The 20,205-nt window shown below is 43.9% G+C and overlaps 1 protein-coding gene across 1 annotated transcript in view; it reads right to left on the reverse strand.

The window, feature by feature from the left end:
- Positions 1-20,205, reverse strand: part of LOC137045571 (cilia- and flagella-associated protein 46) — a 139,618-nt gene that overhangs the window by 13,206 nt on the left and 106,207 nt on the right. The window contains 7 exon segments of the mRNA XM_067422279.1: positions 10,131-10,283; positions 13,777-13,847; positions 14,299-14,402; positions 14,485-14,599; positions 15,424-15,495; positions 17,161-17,258; positions 19,368-19,544. Of these exon segments, the coding sequence (XP_067278380.1) occupies positions 10,131-10,283; positions 13,777-13,847; positions 14,299-14,402; positions 14,485-14,599; positions 15,424-15,495; positions 17,161-17,258; positions 19,368-19,544 (790 nt within the window).

The raw sequence follows: 20,205 nt of genomic DNA on the forward strand, positions 1-20,205 counted from the left end.
ATAATAATTCTATTAAAATAAACAGAAAAGAGTACAAACTTTGCTTAAGTGATTGTATTGAACAAGTATTAACTTTTTATGCAAATCAAATTATTGTTATTATTTTATTGTTTATATTTTCTCCTTGACTCCTTTAACTCAAAAGTTAAGAGTGTAATTGATGATATTGCTCCTCTGAAAGTCAGGAAAAAGAGTACCAAACAAAAAGCACCTTGAAGAACTCAATAGCAGTTCAAATAATGAAAAGACAATGCAGGAAATCTGAACGCATGTGGCGGAAGATGAAACTTGTAGTCCATTATAACATCTATAAAGACACCCTTCATGCTTTCAATGTGGAAAGACAGACCTTCTTCTCAAATATTATAAACAGAAACATAAACTACACACGCACTCTTTTTGCTACTGTCGAGAGACTAACAAACCCCCCGAGTCACATAATTGTGCTTGTTTTATTTGTGATGACTCAGTGAAAGATGTCAAATTGTGCTATTTTCATGATATTCATTCATGATTTATGTGGTTCAGATACAATAATATTTTGAGTTTCTATTTATTAAACCAATTTCCTTCATTGTATCAACTCAAATTTTTATTTCAATAAATTCAAAATTTTAAGGCAATCAGGTTACTCACTTTTTTAAGTTAAACCAACAATATTTTTTTTTAAAGTGCAGTGAGTTTGCTTCCTTCTTCTCAGATAAGCATTAATATCAGAAAGGCGATCAGCACATCCTCGAGTTGCTCTGGGGTCAGTCAGATCAGACCAAACCCTCGGAAGATTACTATGTCAGATTTCGAAGCAATTGATGGTAAAATTTTAAAAGAAACGGTACAGCATCCTAAAACATCAGCCTGTGCCCTAGACACACTCCCCACTTCTTTTTTCAAAAGTGTGTTTAACTGTTTGGAAGCAGATCTCCTAGAAGTGGTGAACTCCTCACTTCTCTACGGGACTTTTCCAAACTCCCTTAAAACCACGGTAGTTAAGCCTCTTCTGAAAAAGAGAAATCTGGATAACTCCATACTGAGCAACTGAAGGCCAATCTTAAATCTCCCCTTCATAGGCAAAATCATAGAAAAAGTTGTCTTAATGAGTTGAACAAATTCTTAAGCTCGAATGGATACTATGACAATTTTCAATCTGGTTTCCGTCCACATCACAGCACAGAGACAGCGCTCATAAAGATTATAAATGATATTCGCTTTAATGATTGGATGTATCAATCTGACTATTTATTTTGTTGTTGTTTATTTTTTATTTCAGACCACTATTGTGTATTTGACCATTTAATTTTTTTAAACTCTCTTTACAACTGTTTTAATTATCCCTATTTTTATTTTTAATTCTTACACATGGTATTCTTATTTCTCATACATATGTTATCACTATTTTAAATAATTTCTATGTAAAGCACTTTGAATTGCTATTGGGTATGAAATGTGCTATACAAATAAACTTGCCTTGCCATAGAAAACATTTGGCGCATCATAAAGAGGAGGATGCGACAAAGAAGACCTAAGACAGTTGAGCAGCTAGAAGCCTGTGTTAGACAAGAATGGGACAACATTCCTATTCCTAAACTTGAGCAGCTCGTCTCCTCAGTCCCAGACGTTTGCAGACTGATATAAAAAGAAGAGGGGATGACACACAGCGGTAAACATGGCCTTGGCACAACTTTTTTGAAATGTGTTGATGCCATGAAATTTAAAATCAACTTATTTTTCCCTTAAAATGGTACATTTTCTCAGTTTAAACATTTGATATGTCATCTATGTTGTATTGTGAATAAAATATTGAAATTTGAAACTTCCACATCATTGTATTCTGTTTTTATTCACAATTTGTACAGTGTCCCGACTCTTTTTGGGATCGGGTATATAAACACGGTTACACTTTATTTAAAGATGTCTGTTAAACTGTAATTATTCATTTAAATGAGTAATTATAATTAACTATATGCACTTACTATAGGGTTTGGGTGAGGGTTAGTTGCATGCAATTATTCATCATTTATAGGTATAACTACAATAATTTAACATGTAACAAGGACACTGTAAAATAAAGCGTTACCATAGACACATACACTGCAAAAAATGTGTTTCTTACTTAGCATTTTTTTTGTTTCCAGTCCAAATATCAACAAAAAATTAAAAAATTAAACCAAGATGCATTTACTATATAAGTAAAATAACAAGATATTTTTCCTTGTTTTATTAAAAATAAAATCAAAATGAAGTGAGTTTTTGCTTAAAACAGGCATTTATATAATAAATGCATCTTGATTTAAGAATATTTAGATATTTAGACTGGAAACAAGACAAAATTACTGTGCAAGAATTTTTTTTGCAGTGTACGATTTATTTAAAATTCCTCAGGAAAAAATAAAAAGAGCATGGTGTGTCTTTGTACTCGATGAGCTATTATATGTGCTGTATACAAATGTCCAAACTTTTTTGAGGTTAGTGGCAAAAAATATCTAGAACAATATGAATAAAAAATTTAAAGAGGAACGAGCAAACGGAGGACGTGTGCGGTTCTGTTTCAGTGCCAGCAGACCTTCACGAATGTGACCGTACAGATGAGCCAGAATTGCTGTGAAATCACCTTGCCCAAAGGCACCGAGCCTGAACAGCCGCCATTTGGGATCGAATCGACGACCTCATGTGTGTCTCGGCCCATTTCTCAACCACGAGGCTCCCGCTGCCCCATATATCAGGACCTACTTGTAGACTGTGGCCTGATTATTGTGTTTGTGTGGTTATTTTTGGTTTGGACACTGTAAATGCAAGAGATGTTGTCACACTGCAAAAAATAAGCAAAATAATCTGGCAATAGGGTAAGAAAAATAATCTTAATCCAAAAAGACAACAAGAATATTTTTCTCACCCCATTGGCAGATCATTTTGCCTGTTTAAGCAAAAACTCACTTCAGTTTGATATTATTTTCAACAAAACAAAACAAAAAAATCTTATGTCGTTTTACTGATCTAGTAAATGTATTTTGACTTACAAGACATTTGTAAATAAGAGAGCATTTTTTTTGCAGTACAGATGAAACGCTCTGAACGGGTCTGTGATGTTCAGGGATGCAAACAGATGAGGGGTAAAAAAGGTGAGAATCTAACAGTGGGAAAACACGGATCTAACAGTGGGAAAACACGGATCTAACAGTGGGAAAACACGGATCTAACAGTGGGAAAACACGGATCTAACAGCGGGAAAACACGGATCTAACAGTGGGAAAACATGGATCTAACGGCGGGAAAACACGGATCTAACAGTGGGAAAACACGGATCTAACGGCGGGAAAACACGGATCTAACAGTGGGTGTCAGGGTTCTCCTCTGACAGCTCTGTCTATTTTGTCTCTGTTTAGTGTGTCTTTGTTTGTGTTGTGCTTGAACACATGTCTCTGTCTTAGTTTGTGTTTGCCCTGTGCTCCTTGTGTCCCACCTCCTTGTTTCCTGTTACCACACCCCCTTGTTTAGTCCTTGTTTCACTAATTGTGTGCTCACCTGTTCCTTATCTGAGTGTGCTCACCCTTCCCTGCTCCTTGGTTGTCTGAGTGTGTTCACCTGTTCCTCATGTCCTCTGCTCCCTTTATAATGTGTGCTTTTTCCCTCATGTGTTGCTGGTTCGTTATTTGTTGTGCCTACGTGTGCTGTTAGGCTATATGTGAGTACTGCTGTTTGGTCCTGCCTTGTTTCCTGTGTCTCTAATTTCTGTCCTGCAAGCAGAGCTTCCCTGGCAGCCTGTTCTATTGGTCTAGCAGCAGTTTGGTGTGTTTCCTGAGATACCTGATTGCATTGCCCTAGGATCCCTGCCTAGCCATCGCAGGTTTCCTCTGGTCTTGCTGTGCTCTGACAGTTCTGCTCTCCAGTCTACAATCTACTGGAGCTGGTTATAGTGGTTGCTCTTTCTGCCTGCTATTGTGTTCCTTATCTGCCACTGTTTGGACTGTGTGCTCCTCCTCACCATTCCCTGTCTTCATCTTCTGTTATGTCAATAAACCCCTGATCACTCATTCCTGCATTTGAGTCCTCTTTCAGAGAATCGTGACAGAACGAACCAGCCAGCATTGGACTCAGCAGAATGAGTATCAGAATCCTGCCACCTGCTAACCTCCGGGAGAGAGTGGCCCGCCATCGATGCCTGTCTGCTCTTCGCCAGGAGGGCTTGGGTATAGGGGGTTTTGCCCAGTTTTTCTGGACCATGGCTGTGGGGCTAGATTATAATGATGCTGCGCTCAAGGACATATTTAACACCTGCTTAGATGACCCCCTGCCTGCATGGGAGATGGATTCTCTCAGGAGTCTAGATTTCTGGGGTTTCTCCCGGTACCTTTGTCTTCGCTGTCATGGAGGTATGCCAATTCCATCTGAATCTACTTGCAGGAAACTCTCCACTCTTCCCCGGCTGTCACGTCATGTTCATGATCCTCTCCTGGCCTCTACCAAGAGACTAAGGTCCAGAGAGAGAAAGGTGGTCCAGTCCATCACCCCTACCACGGAGTCATCTGAGACTGCTCTGGCTACCCCAGAGCCAGTCAAGCCAACTGCTATCTTCTCCCAGGCAACCAGGTTAGTTGCAGTCACTAAGTCCAAGTCACGTTCTGCCATTCTTGAACCAGACCTGTCTACCTCTGTTATTCAAGAACCAATCAAGTCAACCGCACTTGCGCCTCAGACAATTATGGCCGTTCCAGCCACTTCAGAGTCTCCCAAATCAACCTCTGGTTTTCCGGTGTCTGCCAAGATTATTCCTGAGTCAGGCAAGTCAAGTGTAGTCCCTGAGTCAATTAGATCTGTTCCTTTTACTTCAGAGTCTGCCAGGCCTGTTTCAGTTACTGAGTCGATGAAGGTCACCGCTATCCTGCCTGGGTTGGCCGAGTTGGCTGCAGATACTACAGAGGCAGTCAAGCACACAGGGTCAACCCGACGAAAGCGTAAGAAGAAAAAGGTCTGTGCAAAGCAGCCTACTATTCTCCATTCTCTAGCTCCAGCGGTATCGAGTCCTGTGAAAGCTTTTAAGCCAGTTACCAGTCAGGTCATGCCCTCAGAGACCATTTCTGCCATTCCTGTAATATTCACAGAGGCCGTCCCCAAGCTGCCCATTGACAGTGCTGCTGAGGCTTTCTCTAAATGTCTTGCAGGTCTTATCAAGGCCACACAAGTTTTGGTCAAGCCTGTCCTGGCTACAGAGTTAAATTTTCCGGAGAGCGCAGTCCCCGAGCCCGCTGCCGAGAGCGCAGTCCCCGAGCCCGCTGCCGAGAGCGCAGTCCCCGAGCCCGCTGCCGAGAGCGCAGTCCCCGAGCCCGCTGCCGAGAGCGCAGTCCCCGAGCCCGCTGCCGAGAGCGCAGTCCCCGAGCCCGCTGCCGAGAGCGCAGTCCCCGAGCCCGCTGCCGAGAGCGCAGTCCCCGAGCCCGCTGCCGAGAGCGCAGTCCCCGAGCCCGCTGCCGAGAGCGCAGTCCCCGAGCCCGCTGCCGAGAGCGCAGTCCCCGAGCCCGCTGCCGAGAGCGCAGTCCCCGAGCCCGCTGCCGAGAGCGCAGTCCCCGAGCCCGCTGCCGAGAGCGCAGTCCCCGAGCCCGCTGCCGAGAGCGCAGTCCCCGAGCCCGCTGCCGAGAGCGCAGTCCCCGAGCCCGCTGCCGAGAGCGCAGTCCCCGAGCCCGCTGCCGAGAGCGCAGTCCCCGAGCCCGCTGCCGAGAGCGCAGTCCCCGAGCCCGCTGCCGAGAGCGCAGTCCCCGAGCCCGCTGCCGAGAGCGCAGTCCCCGAGCCCGCTGCCGAGAGCGCAGTCCCCGAGCCCGCTGCCGAGAGCGCAGTCCCCGAGCCCGCTGCCGAGAGCGCAGTCCCCGAGCCCGCTGCCGAGAGCGCAGTCCCCGAGCCCGCTGCCGAGAGCGCAGTCCCCGAGCCCGCTGCCGAGAGCGCAGTCCCCGAGCCCGCTGCCGAGAGCGCAGTCCCCGAGCCCGCTGCCGAGAGCGCAGTCCCCGAGCCCGCTGCCGAGAGCGCAGTCCCCGAGCCCGCTGCCGAGAGCGCAGTCCCCGAGCCCGCTGCCGAGAGCGCAGTCCCCGAGCCCGCTGCCGAGAGCGCAGTCCCCGAGCCCGCTGCCGAGAGCGCAGTCCCCGAGCCCGCTGCCGAGAGCGCAGTCCCCGAGCCCGCTGCCGAGAGCGAAGTCGAGTACAAATTGTCATGCCCTCGCAGGTGGAGGAAGAGGAGGGCCTATATTGGCAGGTCAGATGCCCTTCTAGGGGTCCCTAGCCCATTTTTCCAGGAGGGCCTGAATCAAGAGGCTCCAGCCCCTAAGCGTAGTCCAGTGTCGGCTCCATCTCCTGTTCCAAATCCAGTGAGGGCTTCGCCTTCTGTGCCAGAGCCCTGCTTCAGAGGTGGCCGTCCCAGAGCCCGCTTCAGAGGTGGCCGTCCCAGAGCCCGCTTCAGAGGTGGCCGTCCCAGAGCCCGCTTCAGAGGTGGCCGTCCCAGAGCCCGCTTCAGAGGTGGCCGTCCCAGAGCCCGCTTCAGAGGTGGCCGTCCCAAAGCCCGCGTCAGAGGAGGCCTTCTAGAGCCCGCGTCAGAGGAGGCCGCCCCAGTGCCTTCCAGTCAAGCCCAGGAGACCGCTACAGAGTCAGTCCCCGAGCCGGCCAGTGCGGCCCAGGAGGGCGCTCCCAAGTCTGTCCCAGAGAACGCCAGTGCAGCCCAGACTGACCTTTCCGAGTCAAGCCCAAGATCTGTTCCTGAGGCCATTGAGGGCATCTCTGCAGTCCCCAAGGGCACCCCAGAGTTAAGTCCAGTAGCTATCCCTGCAGCCACAGGGCACGGTTCTGTGTCAGTGCCTGAGGCCGTCTATGTCTCTCCTGAACTCATTCCCCTGACACACACCCTTCCTGCCAGTCTGGCCATGGCCCCTGAGTTCACTCCCAAGTCCTTCCCCAATCAAGGTTTAATCCCTAAGACTGTGTCGGTCCCTGAAGTCCTAGATTCTGTTTCAGGAGCCTTTACATATTCTGTCATTTCCCCTGAATCTACCAAGCCCAATTGGAAACCCAGACCCGTTAGGCCATTCCCTGTATCGAAGGGTCTCCCCAGTCAAGTTCCCACCCCCCCCTTCCCACCCTCTGTGTTTTCTGGTTATGGTTTCCCTAAGCCAGCACCTCCCAATCCAGCCAGTAATATTTTGCCCGGTTCTATTCCCACCCGCCCCTCCTTTCCTTCTGTGTTCCCTGGCCAGTTTGGGACTTCAATGTTTATGCCCCACCTGCCCCCCCAGTTGGTGTCATCGGGGATTTCGATGCCTGGTTTGGACGCCTGGAGGCGTCCATTGGATGGGGGGTACTGTCAGGGTTCTCCTCTGACAGCTCTGTCTATTTTGTCTCTGTTTAGTGTGTCTTTGTTTGTGTTGTGCTTGAACACATGTCTCTGTCTTAGTTTGTGTTTGCCCTGTGCTCCTTGTGTCCCACCTCCTTGTTTCCTGTTACCACACCCCCTTGTTTAGTCCTTGTTTCACTAATTGTGTGCTCACCTGTTCCTTATCTGAGTGTGCTCACCCTTCCCTGCTCCTTGGTTGTCTGAGTGTGTTCACCTGTTCCTCATGTCCTCTGCTCCCTTTATAATGTGTGCTTTTTCCCTCATGTGTTGCTGGTTCGTTATTTGTTGTGCCTACGTGTGCTGTTAGGCTATATGTGAGTACTGCTGTTTGGTCCTGCCTTGTTTCCTGTGTCTCTAATTTCTGTCCTGCAAGCAGAGCTTCCCTGGCAGCCTGTTCTATTGGTCTAGCAGCAGTTTGGTGTGTTTCCTGAGATACCTGATTGCATTGCCCTAGGATCCCTGCCTAGCCATCGCAGGTTTCCTCTGGTCTTGCTGTGCTCTGACAGTTCTGCTCTCCAGTCTACAATCTACTGGAGCTGGTTATAGTGGTTGCTCTTTCTGCCTGCTATTGTGTTCCTTATCTGCCACTGTTTGGACTGTGTGCTCCTCCTCACCATTCCCTGTCTTCATCTTCTGTTATGTCAATAAACCCCTGATCACTCATTCCTGCATTTGAGTCCTCTTTCAGAGAATCGTGACAGTGGGAAAACACGGATCTAACAGTGGGAAAACACGGATCTAAGGGCGGGAAAACACGGATCTAACAGTGGTAAAACACGGATCTAACAGTGGTAAAACACGGATCTAACGGTGGGAAAACACGGATCTAACGGTGGGAAAACACGGATCTAACAGCGGTAAAACACAGATCTAACAGTGGGAAAACACGGATCTAACAGTGGGAAAACACGGATCTAACGGCGGGAAAACACGGATCTAACAGTGGGAAAACACGGATCTAACAGTGGGAAAACACGGATCTAACGGTGGGAAAAACACGGATCTAACGGCGGGAAAACACGGATCTAACAGTGGGAAAACACGGATCTAACAGTGGGAAAACACGGATCTAACGGCGGGAAAACACGGATCTAACGGCAGGAAAACACGGATCTAACGGCGGGAAAACACGGATCTAACGGCAGGAAAACACGGATCTAACGGCGGGAAAACACGGATCTAACGGCGGGAAAACACGGATCTAACAGTGGTAAAACACGGATCTAACGGCGGGAAAACACGGATCTAACAGTGGTAAAACACGGATCTAACGGCGGGAAAACACGGATCTAACGGCGGGAAAACACGGATCTAACGGCGGGAAAACACGGATCTAACGGCGGGAAAACACGGATCTAACGGCGGGAAAACACAGAGCTGTTGAGCTTGTGTCACGATTCGATATGTATCTCGATACTAAACTCACAATACGATATGTATGCCGAATGTTGTTTTAAGATTATTTTTCTCACCCCATTGGCAGATTATTTATCTTATTTTAAGCAAAAACTCTCTTCATTTAGAGTTATTTTCCCCAAAACAAGACAATTACTTTTGCTTGTCTAGTAAATACTTCTTCTTTTAAGAATTTTCAGATGTTTGGACTAGAAACAAGACAAAAATACTAAGTAAGAAAAGCATTTTTTGCAGTGTAAGTGTGTGTAAAGTGTACTTAAACTTTGCTTTGCCAGTTAGAGAGATCTCACACCTTCCCTTTCCTTTAATCCAGTAAGCGGCGTATGGAAATGTCTCGATGCGTAAGAGTGCTCAGGAAAGCCTTCAAGTGTCGAGCCGTTTAGTTTTTAATTTGTCAATTTACACGCAGCAGCCGAGCACGAGTTGAAAATGAATTAATTAATTACGCAAATAAAAATGTAAAACATGTCCCAAATGCAACGGCACATTTGAATTTTAAAGAGATTACGAGGTGGTAAATCCTGGCAGAGTATTTCCTATTAGCATGTGGTTTTTATTCGGGGGTTTGTGAATGAAAACTGATTAACTCTCCGACAGAAATACCTCAGGATGTGTTTCGATTTCCTCTGGCTCTCGTCGCCCCGAGCAGCTTCATCTTTAAAACTGTTAAAGTGAACTTTATAAACTGAGACGCTCTGCTGAGGACGCTGAAATCTCTCAGGTGATACTAGGAAAAAGCTGCATGTTTCACAGAGCAAACCAAACACTTACTCACTCGATTCCCTGGAACATTTGAAGGTCCGTTCAGGTTGCACTGCGAAAAAATGCTTTTCTTACTCAGTATTTTTGTCTCGTTTCTAGTCCAAACATCTAAAAATTCTTAAAGCAAGAAGTATTTACTAGACAAGCAAAAGTAATTGTCTTGTTTTGGGGAAAAATACACGACAATTGTTTTCTCAATGGGGTGAGAACAATTATTTAGTTTACCTCTGGCAGATTATTTATCTTATTTTGAGCAAAAACTCTCTTCATTTTGAGTTATTTTTCCCCAAAACAAGACAATTACTTTTGCTTGTCTAGTAAATACTTCTTGATTTAAGAATCTTTAGATGTTTGGACTAGAAACAAGACAAAAATACTGAGGAAGAAGAGCATTTTTCTGCAGTGTGTGTTAATAACAACAGAATTTGCGACCATTGTTGGCTAACGATGCTTTTGGGAAACGCACCCCTGTGCGACAAAACGTTCAACCTCTTTCAAAAAAAGTTATTATTATCAATATTAAAAACAGTTGTGCCGCTTCATATTTTTGTGGCAACATCTGAAGAGATGGATGGCGTTCAGCACAAACTGACCTGCGGCGTGCGTCTGTAGACGAGCATGAAGAACCTGCAGAGAGAAGTCTCGAGACACGGAGCTGATGCCATCCGCCTGTAGGACGCTCAACGCTTCTAATGGGAGCTCCAACAACATCCGGTCAGCGAGAATCACCACAGGCTCACCGGGATCTGGAGAACACACACACACACACACACACATACACACACACACACACACACACACACACACACACACACACACACACACACACACACACACACACACACACACACACACACACACACACACACACACACACACACACACACACATACACACACACACACACACACACACACACACACACACACACACACACACACGCACACACACACACACACACACATACACGCACACACACACACACACACACACACACGTTCAGCATCTATTATGCCAGGTTTTCCTGCTTGAATGTTGATTTTTTTCATCGTATTCTCCATTGTTGCGGCTCCTCTTTTCCCAGTCTTTCAGTAACACTGTCTCTATAAAGCCCCGCCTTTTGAAAAGCACACTGTGCTCTGATAGGTGTTTGAGTAATGTTCCACCCCTTACCATAACTGCACTGCAAAAAATGCTCTTCTTACTTATTATTTTGTCTTGTTTCCAGTCTAAATATCTAAATATTCTTAAATCAAGATGCATTTACTAGATCAGTAAAACAACATGAGATATTTGTTCTTGTTTTGTTGAAAATTAAATCAAACTGAAGTGAGTTTTTGCTTAAAACAGGCAAAATGATCTGCCAATGGGGTGAGAAAAATAATCTTATTTCTGATTGAAATCTTGTTTCCGAACAGAAATAAGATTATTTTTCTCACCCCATTGGCAGATCATTTTGCCTGTTTTAAGCAAAAACTCACTTCATTTAGATATTTTTACCCAGAAAACAAGTAAAATATCTTATGTTGTTTTACTGATCTAGTAAATGCATCTTGATTTAAGAATTGTTCGATATTTAAACGAGAAACAAGACAGAATGACTGAGTAAGAAGAGCATTTTTTGCAGTGTGGCAGTTTCCACACGACTAACTAACTCAACCAGGCCCCGCTCCTTTATTATCCGCATTAATTATTATAATGAGGAATATTGTGACGTGTCAGTTCCCGGAAGAAAACTCAAAACTAAAATGGAGGCGTTTCAGGAGTTCAGAAACACTGACACTGATATAGAGAAGAACTCAACAGGCTGGACTATCTGACCAATCAGAGCAGAGCAGCTCTCAGAGGGGCGGGGCTTAGAGAGATGGACTTTTCTAAAACGTTTTAGAGAGAAGAGCTAATGCTGCAGTGGAGATTATTATAATGAGGAATATTGTGACGTGTTGGTTTGGAAGAAAACTCAGGGAGTTCCCTGTGTCACCCTCAGACACATTACACACTAGTAATAGGTCATCTTTAAATGAAGCTAGCATTAGATGATGGCTAAAGGAAGTGTGTGTTAGATTGTGGCCAGAACTGGTACTGCAATCCCTTTCAGATGACTGTAGAGCGGTGTTTCCCCCTCCTCTTCCCCCTGACTCGAGGTTGCCAGATTGGCTGCAGGATCAGCAGAACGTTTGTAGATCTGCAGCTGTGGTAACTAGAGCAAATCTGGCAACCCCAACTGACTCCGTGATTGGTCGATCGGTGGAGGGCGGAGCTTCATGTCAAAACACAACATGACATCATCAACATCAGTTGAGCTGCAACAACTTTATAATGACAATATCCTGGCCGGACTACTGCTGTCAGTGATGGAAGTGTTTGACATGAACATGATTTCTGAATGTCTAGAGACTGATCAGGGCCATTTTATGATTCATTTCTTACACACAGTTCCTTTAACTTCTGAGTGTTAGTTTTTCCTGGTGCATATTCCACAGCAGACATGCTAAAGACGGGTTTGATCACAGACGCGGGTCTGGGAATGTGATCAATATTTCAGCCCTTAAAGCACCTCAGATGTCATGTTTGATCTCCATATCAAACCTCTTCTTATGTGCACATATCAATACAAACTCACGCAGAAGAGCAGAGAAACATTTCCCGACAGCGTTAGTAACAGCAGCTGAATATATATGGGAGAAGAGCTGGGAGAGATATTTCTCTGAAGACTAGAGGGAATGTAAAATCTAGCACAAAGTCAAAAGTTTGTCTGCTAATGTCATAAGCCTCGTCTGCCCACAAAAGCTGCATTTATTTGATCATAAATACAGTAAAACAGTGAAATATTATTCCAGTGTAAAACAGCTGTTTTTCTATGTGGAAAATGCTTTTCTTACTTAGTATTTTTGTCTTGTTTCTAGTTAAAATATCTAAAAATTCTTAAATTAAGAAGCATTTACTAGACAAGTAAAAATTATTGTCTGGTTTTAGGAAAAATAACTCAAAATGAAGAGAGTTTTCGCTAAACCCCTTAAGTGTCACTGGCCCACCGGTGGGCCCATTTGCCACTGCATGTTTAAACAATTATATCCTATATTTATCCTGATCTAATGTTGACAAACTATGTATCATTCGAAAGCTTACGAACTCAAGATTCATCCTGTGCAAACCGTTTTGAAATCGGATCTTGCGTTACCATGGAAACGGTGCTCTAAATTATTCTAGCAGGCTCCTCCCCAAGTGGCGTCGTCATGTTTCATATTTATTTAACTATTTTAGAATAAAAACCTTTTCTAATCTTGACAAAACACATATCGTCGGAAAGGTCTGAGTCTCACGGTTCCAAACTGTTTTGTGATATTTACACAAAAATATATACATTTGACACAGGAAAAATAAAGGAAAAATAAAATGTATTCCATTAAAAAATATCAATGGAATTTCAATGACACCCGGTGGCTATTTGGGGTACAACGCCTAAACAAAACCTCATGGGAACTTCAATTTTTGTGATATCAACTTCAAATTTGGAACACAAATTGACTAGACATATGGCTTTGATTTGATAGTAATTTTTGAGTACAGATTATTTTGTAACATATATTTATATTAAATATTAAATATCTAGTACAGTATATTTGATTTACAGTACATTTAAACTACCATAACTTTTATTTATTATTATTATTATTATTTTTTTTTTTGAGCAATACTCTGCTGACTGTCTTCTTTAAAATGAGACCAAACTTATGTCTATATTCCAAAGCATTCTTGAATTGCAACCATTTAAGTTTGGATAGTGAATTTTCATGAATATTTTCAAAAAGGGGAGTGACATAATCTGCCAATGGGGTGAGAAAAATAATCTTGTTTTCTGTTTGAATTAAGATTATTTCTCTCACCCCATTGGCAGATTATTTATCTTATTTTAAGCAAAAACTCTCTTCATTTTGAGTTATTTTCCCCAAAACAAGACAATTACTTTTGCTTGTCTAGTAAATACTTCTTGTTTTAAGAATTTTTAGATGTTTGGACTAGAAACAAGACAAAAATACTGAGAAGAAGAGCATTTTTTGCAATGTAGTAAAGTGTGATTTATTCCAGTTATTTTTATCATCATTACTCCAGTCTTCAGTGCCGCATGATCCTTCAGACATCATTCTGATATGATGATTTGATGCTCAACACACATTTATGATTATTATCAGTGTTGAAAGGAGTCTAGACGTGTGTGGTGTTTTAGGTGGCTCGTACCCGGCAGAGGTTTATCAGTCGTTTTGTCTTCCTTGTCTTTGGCTCGGGTGGAGATGGACGGAGAACGAACGCTGTGATAAGACAGAAGAGGAAATTAGAGACGGGCGTCTTATAGTTCACACAGGACGGTAAAATGGTGCAACAGAAATGAGCAGAAGGCACATTTAATGGTGCAATAACTCCAATGTCAAACATGATTTCATGAGGTCGTGTGTGTGTGTGTGTGTGTGTGTGTGTGTGTGTGTGTGTGTGTGTGTGTGTGTGTGTGTGCTTGTTTTTGTGACATATGAGGACTCAAATGTGTATAATGCCATGGGTATGACACAGGTATTACAGGAGAGGGTGAAATATGAGGACATTACCCATGGCCCCACTTTACAAAAGGCTTATAAATCACACAGGAGGAGTTTTTATGAGAAAGTAAAAATGCAGAATGTTTTGTGTGTGTGTGTGTGTGTGTGTGTGTGTGTGTGTGTGTGTGTGTGTGTGTGTGTGTGTGTGTGTGTGTGTGTGTTTCAGTACCTAAAGCATGAAAAGTCAAACTGTGAGAGAACAGGATGCAGGTAGTTCTCCATTTCCTCAAGCAGTGCTTTGTAATGATCATCCAGCTTTCCATCTTTCCCTTCCTTTATAACGAGAGTGAAAGAGAGTGTTTTGATGATCATTTTTTAATACTTGATTTGCTCATGTGCTGTTGAATTGTCTCACGTGTGTGTGGCGTGTCTGTGCGTTCAGACGTGTGAACTCCTGCAGGCGTTTGTGGAGCTGGAGCAGAGATGATCGCTGAACGGAGGCCTTGACCAGTCTAGAGCAGATCAGACCTCCAACAGAAACACACACACACACACACACACACACACACACACACACACACACACAATTGTGGATTGTGTGGACTTTCCGTAGGCGTAATGGTTTTTAAACTATACATTCTATGCCCCCTACACTGCCCCTGCCCCTAAACCTACCCATCACACACACACACACACACACACACACACACACACACACACACACACACACACACACACACACACACACACACACACACACACACACACACAAACAAACACACACACACACACACACAAACACACACACACACACACACACACACACAAACACACACACACACACACACACACACACACACACACACACACACACAGCCCCTAAACCTACCCATCACACACACACACACACACAAAGCCCCTAAACCTACCCATCTCACACACACACACACACACACACACACACACACACACACACACACACACACAGCCCCTAAACCTACCTATTACATTAAAAAAAAATCACTTAGTATGATTTATAAGATGTTTTCCTCATGGGGACCAAAAAATGTCCCCACAAGGACAAGGGTTTCGGATATTACCATCTTTGTGGGGACATTTTGTCCCCATAACGTAGGGTTTACCAGGCCACAAACACACACACACACACACACACACACACACACACATACACACACACACACACACACCTCAGCGCTCATACCTCATCAAACCTGTGCAAAACACACTGGGTTATAATGCAAACATAATGCACATACACAAATACTGAAGAAATGTGACCTGGACCTGTTTTTATAAGAGTCACTCATGTGTGCTAATAAAGGTGGGATGGTTACCTGTCACACTCTTTCCTTTCTGGGTGTCTGCGGCTTTAACCTTCTCATAGAACCCGCCGTACAGCACAGAACTACACAATGACAGGACAGACACGGGTTACACACAGCAGCGGCTCCTCTGTGTGTGTGTGTGTGTGTGTGTGTGTGTGTGTGTGTGTTGTGTGTGTGTGTGTGTGTGTGTGTGTGTGTGTGTGTGTGTGTGTGTGTGTGTGTGTGTGTGTGTGTGTACTTGTTTATATTACATTGTGGGGAGCAGACATACTAAATTATGTTTTTTTGAAAATGTAAAAATGCAGAATGTTTCCTGTGACAGGTAGGGTGTGTGTGTGTGTGTGTGTGTGTGTGTGTGTGTGTGTGTGTGTGTGTGTGTGTGTGTGGCACAGATGGAGCTGACAGAATGAGAAGATTTAGTCATGTCAGACAGAACAACGAGAGTTTTACTGCTACTGAGAATCCACTGAATGCCCGATCGCAGCCGTCTGACCACAAACACTCACACCTAGTGGCCAGTACAGGAACAGCAGGCGCAAGCTCCTAAATGACTTTAAAATAAAATCAAGAGCTCAGTAAAATTACACAATGATCTTTCAGAAAAGATTAGGACAGAGTGGAATAGTGTACTGTAAAATGCCAAAGAATTAAACAGAAGAGAAAAGAGAAATTGAGAACAGAACAGCACACTGTATTTACTCAGTATTTTTGTCTTGTTTTGGGGGAAATAACTCAAAATGAAGAGAGTTTTTGATTAAAATAAGATAAATAATCTGCCAATGGGGTGAGAAAAATAATCTTAATTCAAACAGAAAACAAGATTATTTTTCTCACCCCATTGGCAGATTATTTATCTTATTTTAATCAAAAACTCTCTTCATTTTGAGTTATTTTTCCCCAAAACAAGACAAAAATACTAAGTAAGAAAAGCATTTTTTGCAGTGCATAAATGCAATATAATTAAACAGAATTTAAAACAGAACCGTATAAAGTGCAATAGAATGAAACAGAATAGAAAAGAGTAATGAAGAACAGAGCAGTGTAAAATGCAACAAAATAAAAGAATAAAAGAATAAAGTATAAGAGAACAGAGCAGCGTACAATTAAACAGAAAGTGTAAAATACTGTACAGCAGAATACAACAGAGAATAAAATAAAACAGAAGAGAAGAGCAGAGCAGAATAGGAAACAGAATGTAGAGCGGGTCAGTGTAATGTGACTCTATTGTCTGCTGTAGAGCTGCTTTACAGCCGGAAATGAATTTTGTTTCATATTTGATGAAGTTTGCATCATTGAATGAAGCTGTTTTGAAAGCATCTGCCAAAAACATGAATCTAACGTACTGTGGTGTGACAGGCAGCGGGGCGAGGGACCGCGAGAGCGGGCCGGTGATTAATGTTCACGAGTGCCAGCTGCGTGGCACACCGGTCTCGTCTCGCGGCCATGTGACGGGAGCATATAAGGAGGAGCAAGAGCTGCGGAAGACGAGAGAGGACCAGGCCTGGATTTTATGTTTAGTTTTGTTTATGTGTTTGTGGGCAGTCGTCCGTAAGGGGCTGCCCACGTTTTATTTTGTGTGTGTTTGCGGGCAGTCGTCCGTGAGGGGCTGCCCGCGGTTTTACTTTCATTTTGTTTCTTTACTTTAAATAAATGTTTGTTGAGCGTTCGCCGGTTCCCGCCTCCTTCCTTCCCATCTACAAACCGTATTACATGTACATTTTGTAATATAATATAATCCCTCCCACCTGTCCTGTGAGTGCTGGAGCAGCAGGATCCTGAAGTTAGGCGGCAGTTCTCCCAGGATTCGCAGGTGGTTTGGGTTTATGGTCAGGTGACTGAAGGCCTGAAAGAGTGATGATGAGACACATGAAGCATGAATCCTGATCCTGTCTAGAGCTGCTCTATTTGAAGCAGAACTAAAACTGCTGCACATCGTGAGGTGAGATGAACACAGAAACGTTCTGTCTGACCCATTCTCCTCCTCACTCCATCTCTGTCTGAACGCTTCTCAGGACAAATCATTTCTGAACGAATGAGCTTCATCATTTGTAATCATAACGTAATTTGCTTAAAAGAATACATGCACATGAATATGAGCAGCCTGAAGGACTATAAAGGAGCAACACACTAGATTTATAGCAGGAGGAAATAACCTGAAATAAATGATAACAAATTAAAACATACAATCTTCCAGTTCAATTCCCATAATATAATACAGGGGACAGAAATGTAATAGATCTAGTAGCATTATTACAATAAAATGCAATAGAATTAAACAGAACTGAAAAGAGAAATGGAGAACAGTACAGTATAAATACAGTAGAATTAAACAGATTAGAAAACAGAACAGATAAAACGCAATTGAATTACAGGGAATAGAAAAGAGAAATTGAAAACAGAGAAGTGTAAAACGCTATAGAATTACACAGAATAGAAAGAGTAATGGAGAACAGAGCAGTGTGAAATGCAGTAGAATTAAATAAAAAACAGATTGGGTATATACATTTTTTCAGTTAATGAAATATGTTCTTTTTTTAATAGTGTAAAAGTTAGTGTTGCTACCGTATTATAACAGTAAAACACTGGCAACAACAGCTGCTATTTTTTACAGTATTTTTTGTTATTCACTCACCTAAAGGATTATTAGGAACACCTGTTCAATTTCTCATGAATGAAATTATCTAATCAGCCAATCACATGGCAGTTCTTCAGTGCATTTAGGGGTGTGGTCCTGGTCAAGACAATCTCCTGAACTCCAGACTGAATGTCAGAATGGGACAGAAAGGTGATTTAAGCCGTTTTGAGCGTGGCATGGTTGTTGGTGCCAGACGGGCCGGTCTGAGTATTTCACAATCTGCTCAGTTACTGGGATTTACACACACAACCATTTCTAGGGTTTACAGAGAATGGTGTGAAAAGGGAAGAGCATCCAGTCTGCAGCAGTCCTGTGGGAGAAAATGCCTTGTTGATGCTCGAGGTCAGAGGAGAATGGGCCGACTGATTCAAGCTGATAGAAGAGCAACTTTGACTGAAATAACCACTCGTTACAACCGAGGTATGCAGCAAAGCATTTGTGAAGCCACAACACACACAACCTTGAGGCGGATGGGCTACAACAGCAGACGACCCCACCGGGTACCACTCATCTCCACTACAAACAGGAAAAAGAGGCAACAATTTGCACGAGCTCACCAAAATTGGACAGTTGAAGACTGGAGAAATGTTGCCTGGTCTGATGAGTCTCGATTTCTGTTGAGACATTCAGATGGTAGAGTCAGAATTTGGCGTAAACAGAATGAGAACATGGATCCATCATGCCTTGTTACCACTGTGCAGGCTGGTGGTGGTGGTGTAATGGTGTGGGGGATGTTTTCTTGGCACACTTTAGGCCCCTTAGTGCCAATTGGGCATCGTTTAAATGCCACGGCCTACCTGAGCATTGTTTCTGACCATGTCCATCCCTTTATGACCACGATGTCCCCATCCTCTGATGGCTACTTCCAGCAGGGTAATGCACCATGTCACAAAGCTCCAATCATTTCAGATTGGTTTCTTGAACATGACAATGAGTTGACTGTACTAAAATGGCCGCCACAGTCCCCAGATCTCAACCCAATAGAGCATCTTTGGGATGTGGTGGAACGGGAGCTTCGTGCCCTGGATGTGCATCCCACAAATCTCCATCAACTGCAAGATGCTCTCCTATCAATATGGGCCGACATTTCTAAAGAATGCTTTCAGCAGCTTGTTGATCAATGCCACGTAGAATTAAGGCAGTTCTGAAGACGAAAGGGTCAAACACAGTATTAGTGTGTGCTCCTAATAATCCTTTAGGTGAGTGAATATTGCAAACTTGAGCTCCACAGGCAGGAATGGCATGCACACTTGTTTCCCAGCCTGTGCTCCGGCTCATGAATGCACTGCACTCTCATTATCAGGCTGTCAGCGATACCTTAGAGAGACGGCCGAGCTCTCGGCTCACTGCGGTCAGCACGCCGTTGGGTCTGTGACCCCGTGACCCCGAGAGCAGCTTCTCCCGCAGCTTCATCAGCTCACACACTCGAGATCCGCCAACACCGAAGCAGATGGAGCTCAGGACGGAGCTCATGTCAGAACAACACACACCGCTCTGAGATCACAGCACAGCGCTTTCATCAGTGTTAATCAGCACACACAAATAAACATATGAACATCACAGACACACACACACTAAAGCTCACTCACTCACTCACTCACTCACTCACTCACTCACTCACTCACTCACTCACTCACTCACTCACACATTCACTCACACATTCACTCACTCACTCACTCACACACTCACTCACTCACTCACTCACTCACTCACACACTCACTCACACACTCACTCACTCACTCACTCACTCACTCACTCACTCACACACTCACACACTCACACACTCACTCACTCACTCACTCACTCACTCACTCACTCACTCACACACACTCACACACACACTCACTCACTCACTCACACACTCACACACACACTCACTCACTCACTCACTCACACACTCACACACTCACTCACTCACTCACTCACTCACTCACTCACTCACTCACTCACTCACTCACTCACTCACTCACTCACACACTCACACACACACTCACTCACACACTCACTCACTCACTCACTCACTCACTCACTCACTCACTCACTCACTCACTCACTCACTCACACACACACTCACTCACTCACTCACTCACTCACTCACTCACTCACTCACTCACTCACTCACACACTCACTCACTCACACACTCACTCACTCAC

Source organism: Pseudorasbora parva, chromosome 17 (assembly GCF_024679245.1).
Source record: "Pseudorasbora parva isolate DD20220531a chromosome 17, ASM2467924v1, whole genome shotgun sequence".
Lineage (NCBI taxonomy): Eukaryota > Metazoa > Chordata > Actinopteri > Cypriniformes > Gobionidae > Pseudorasbora > Pseudorasbora parva.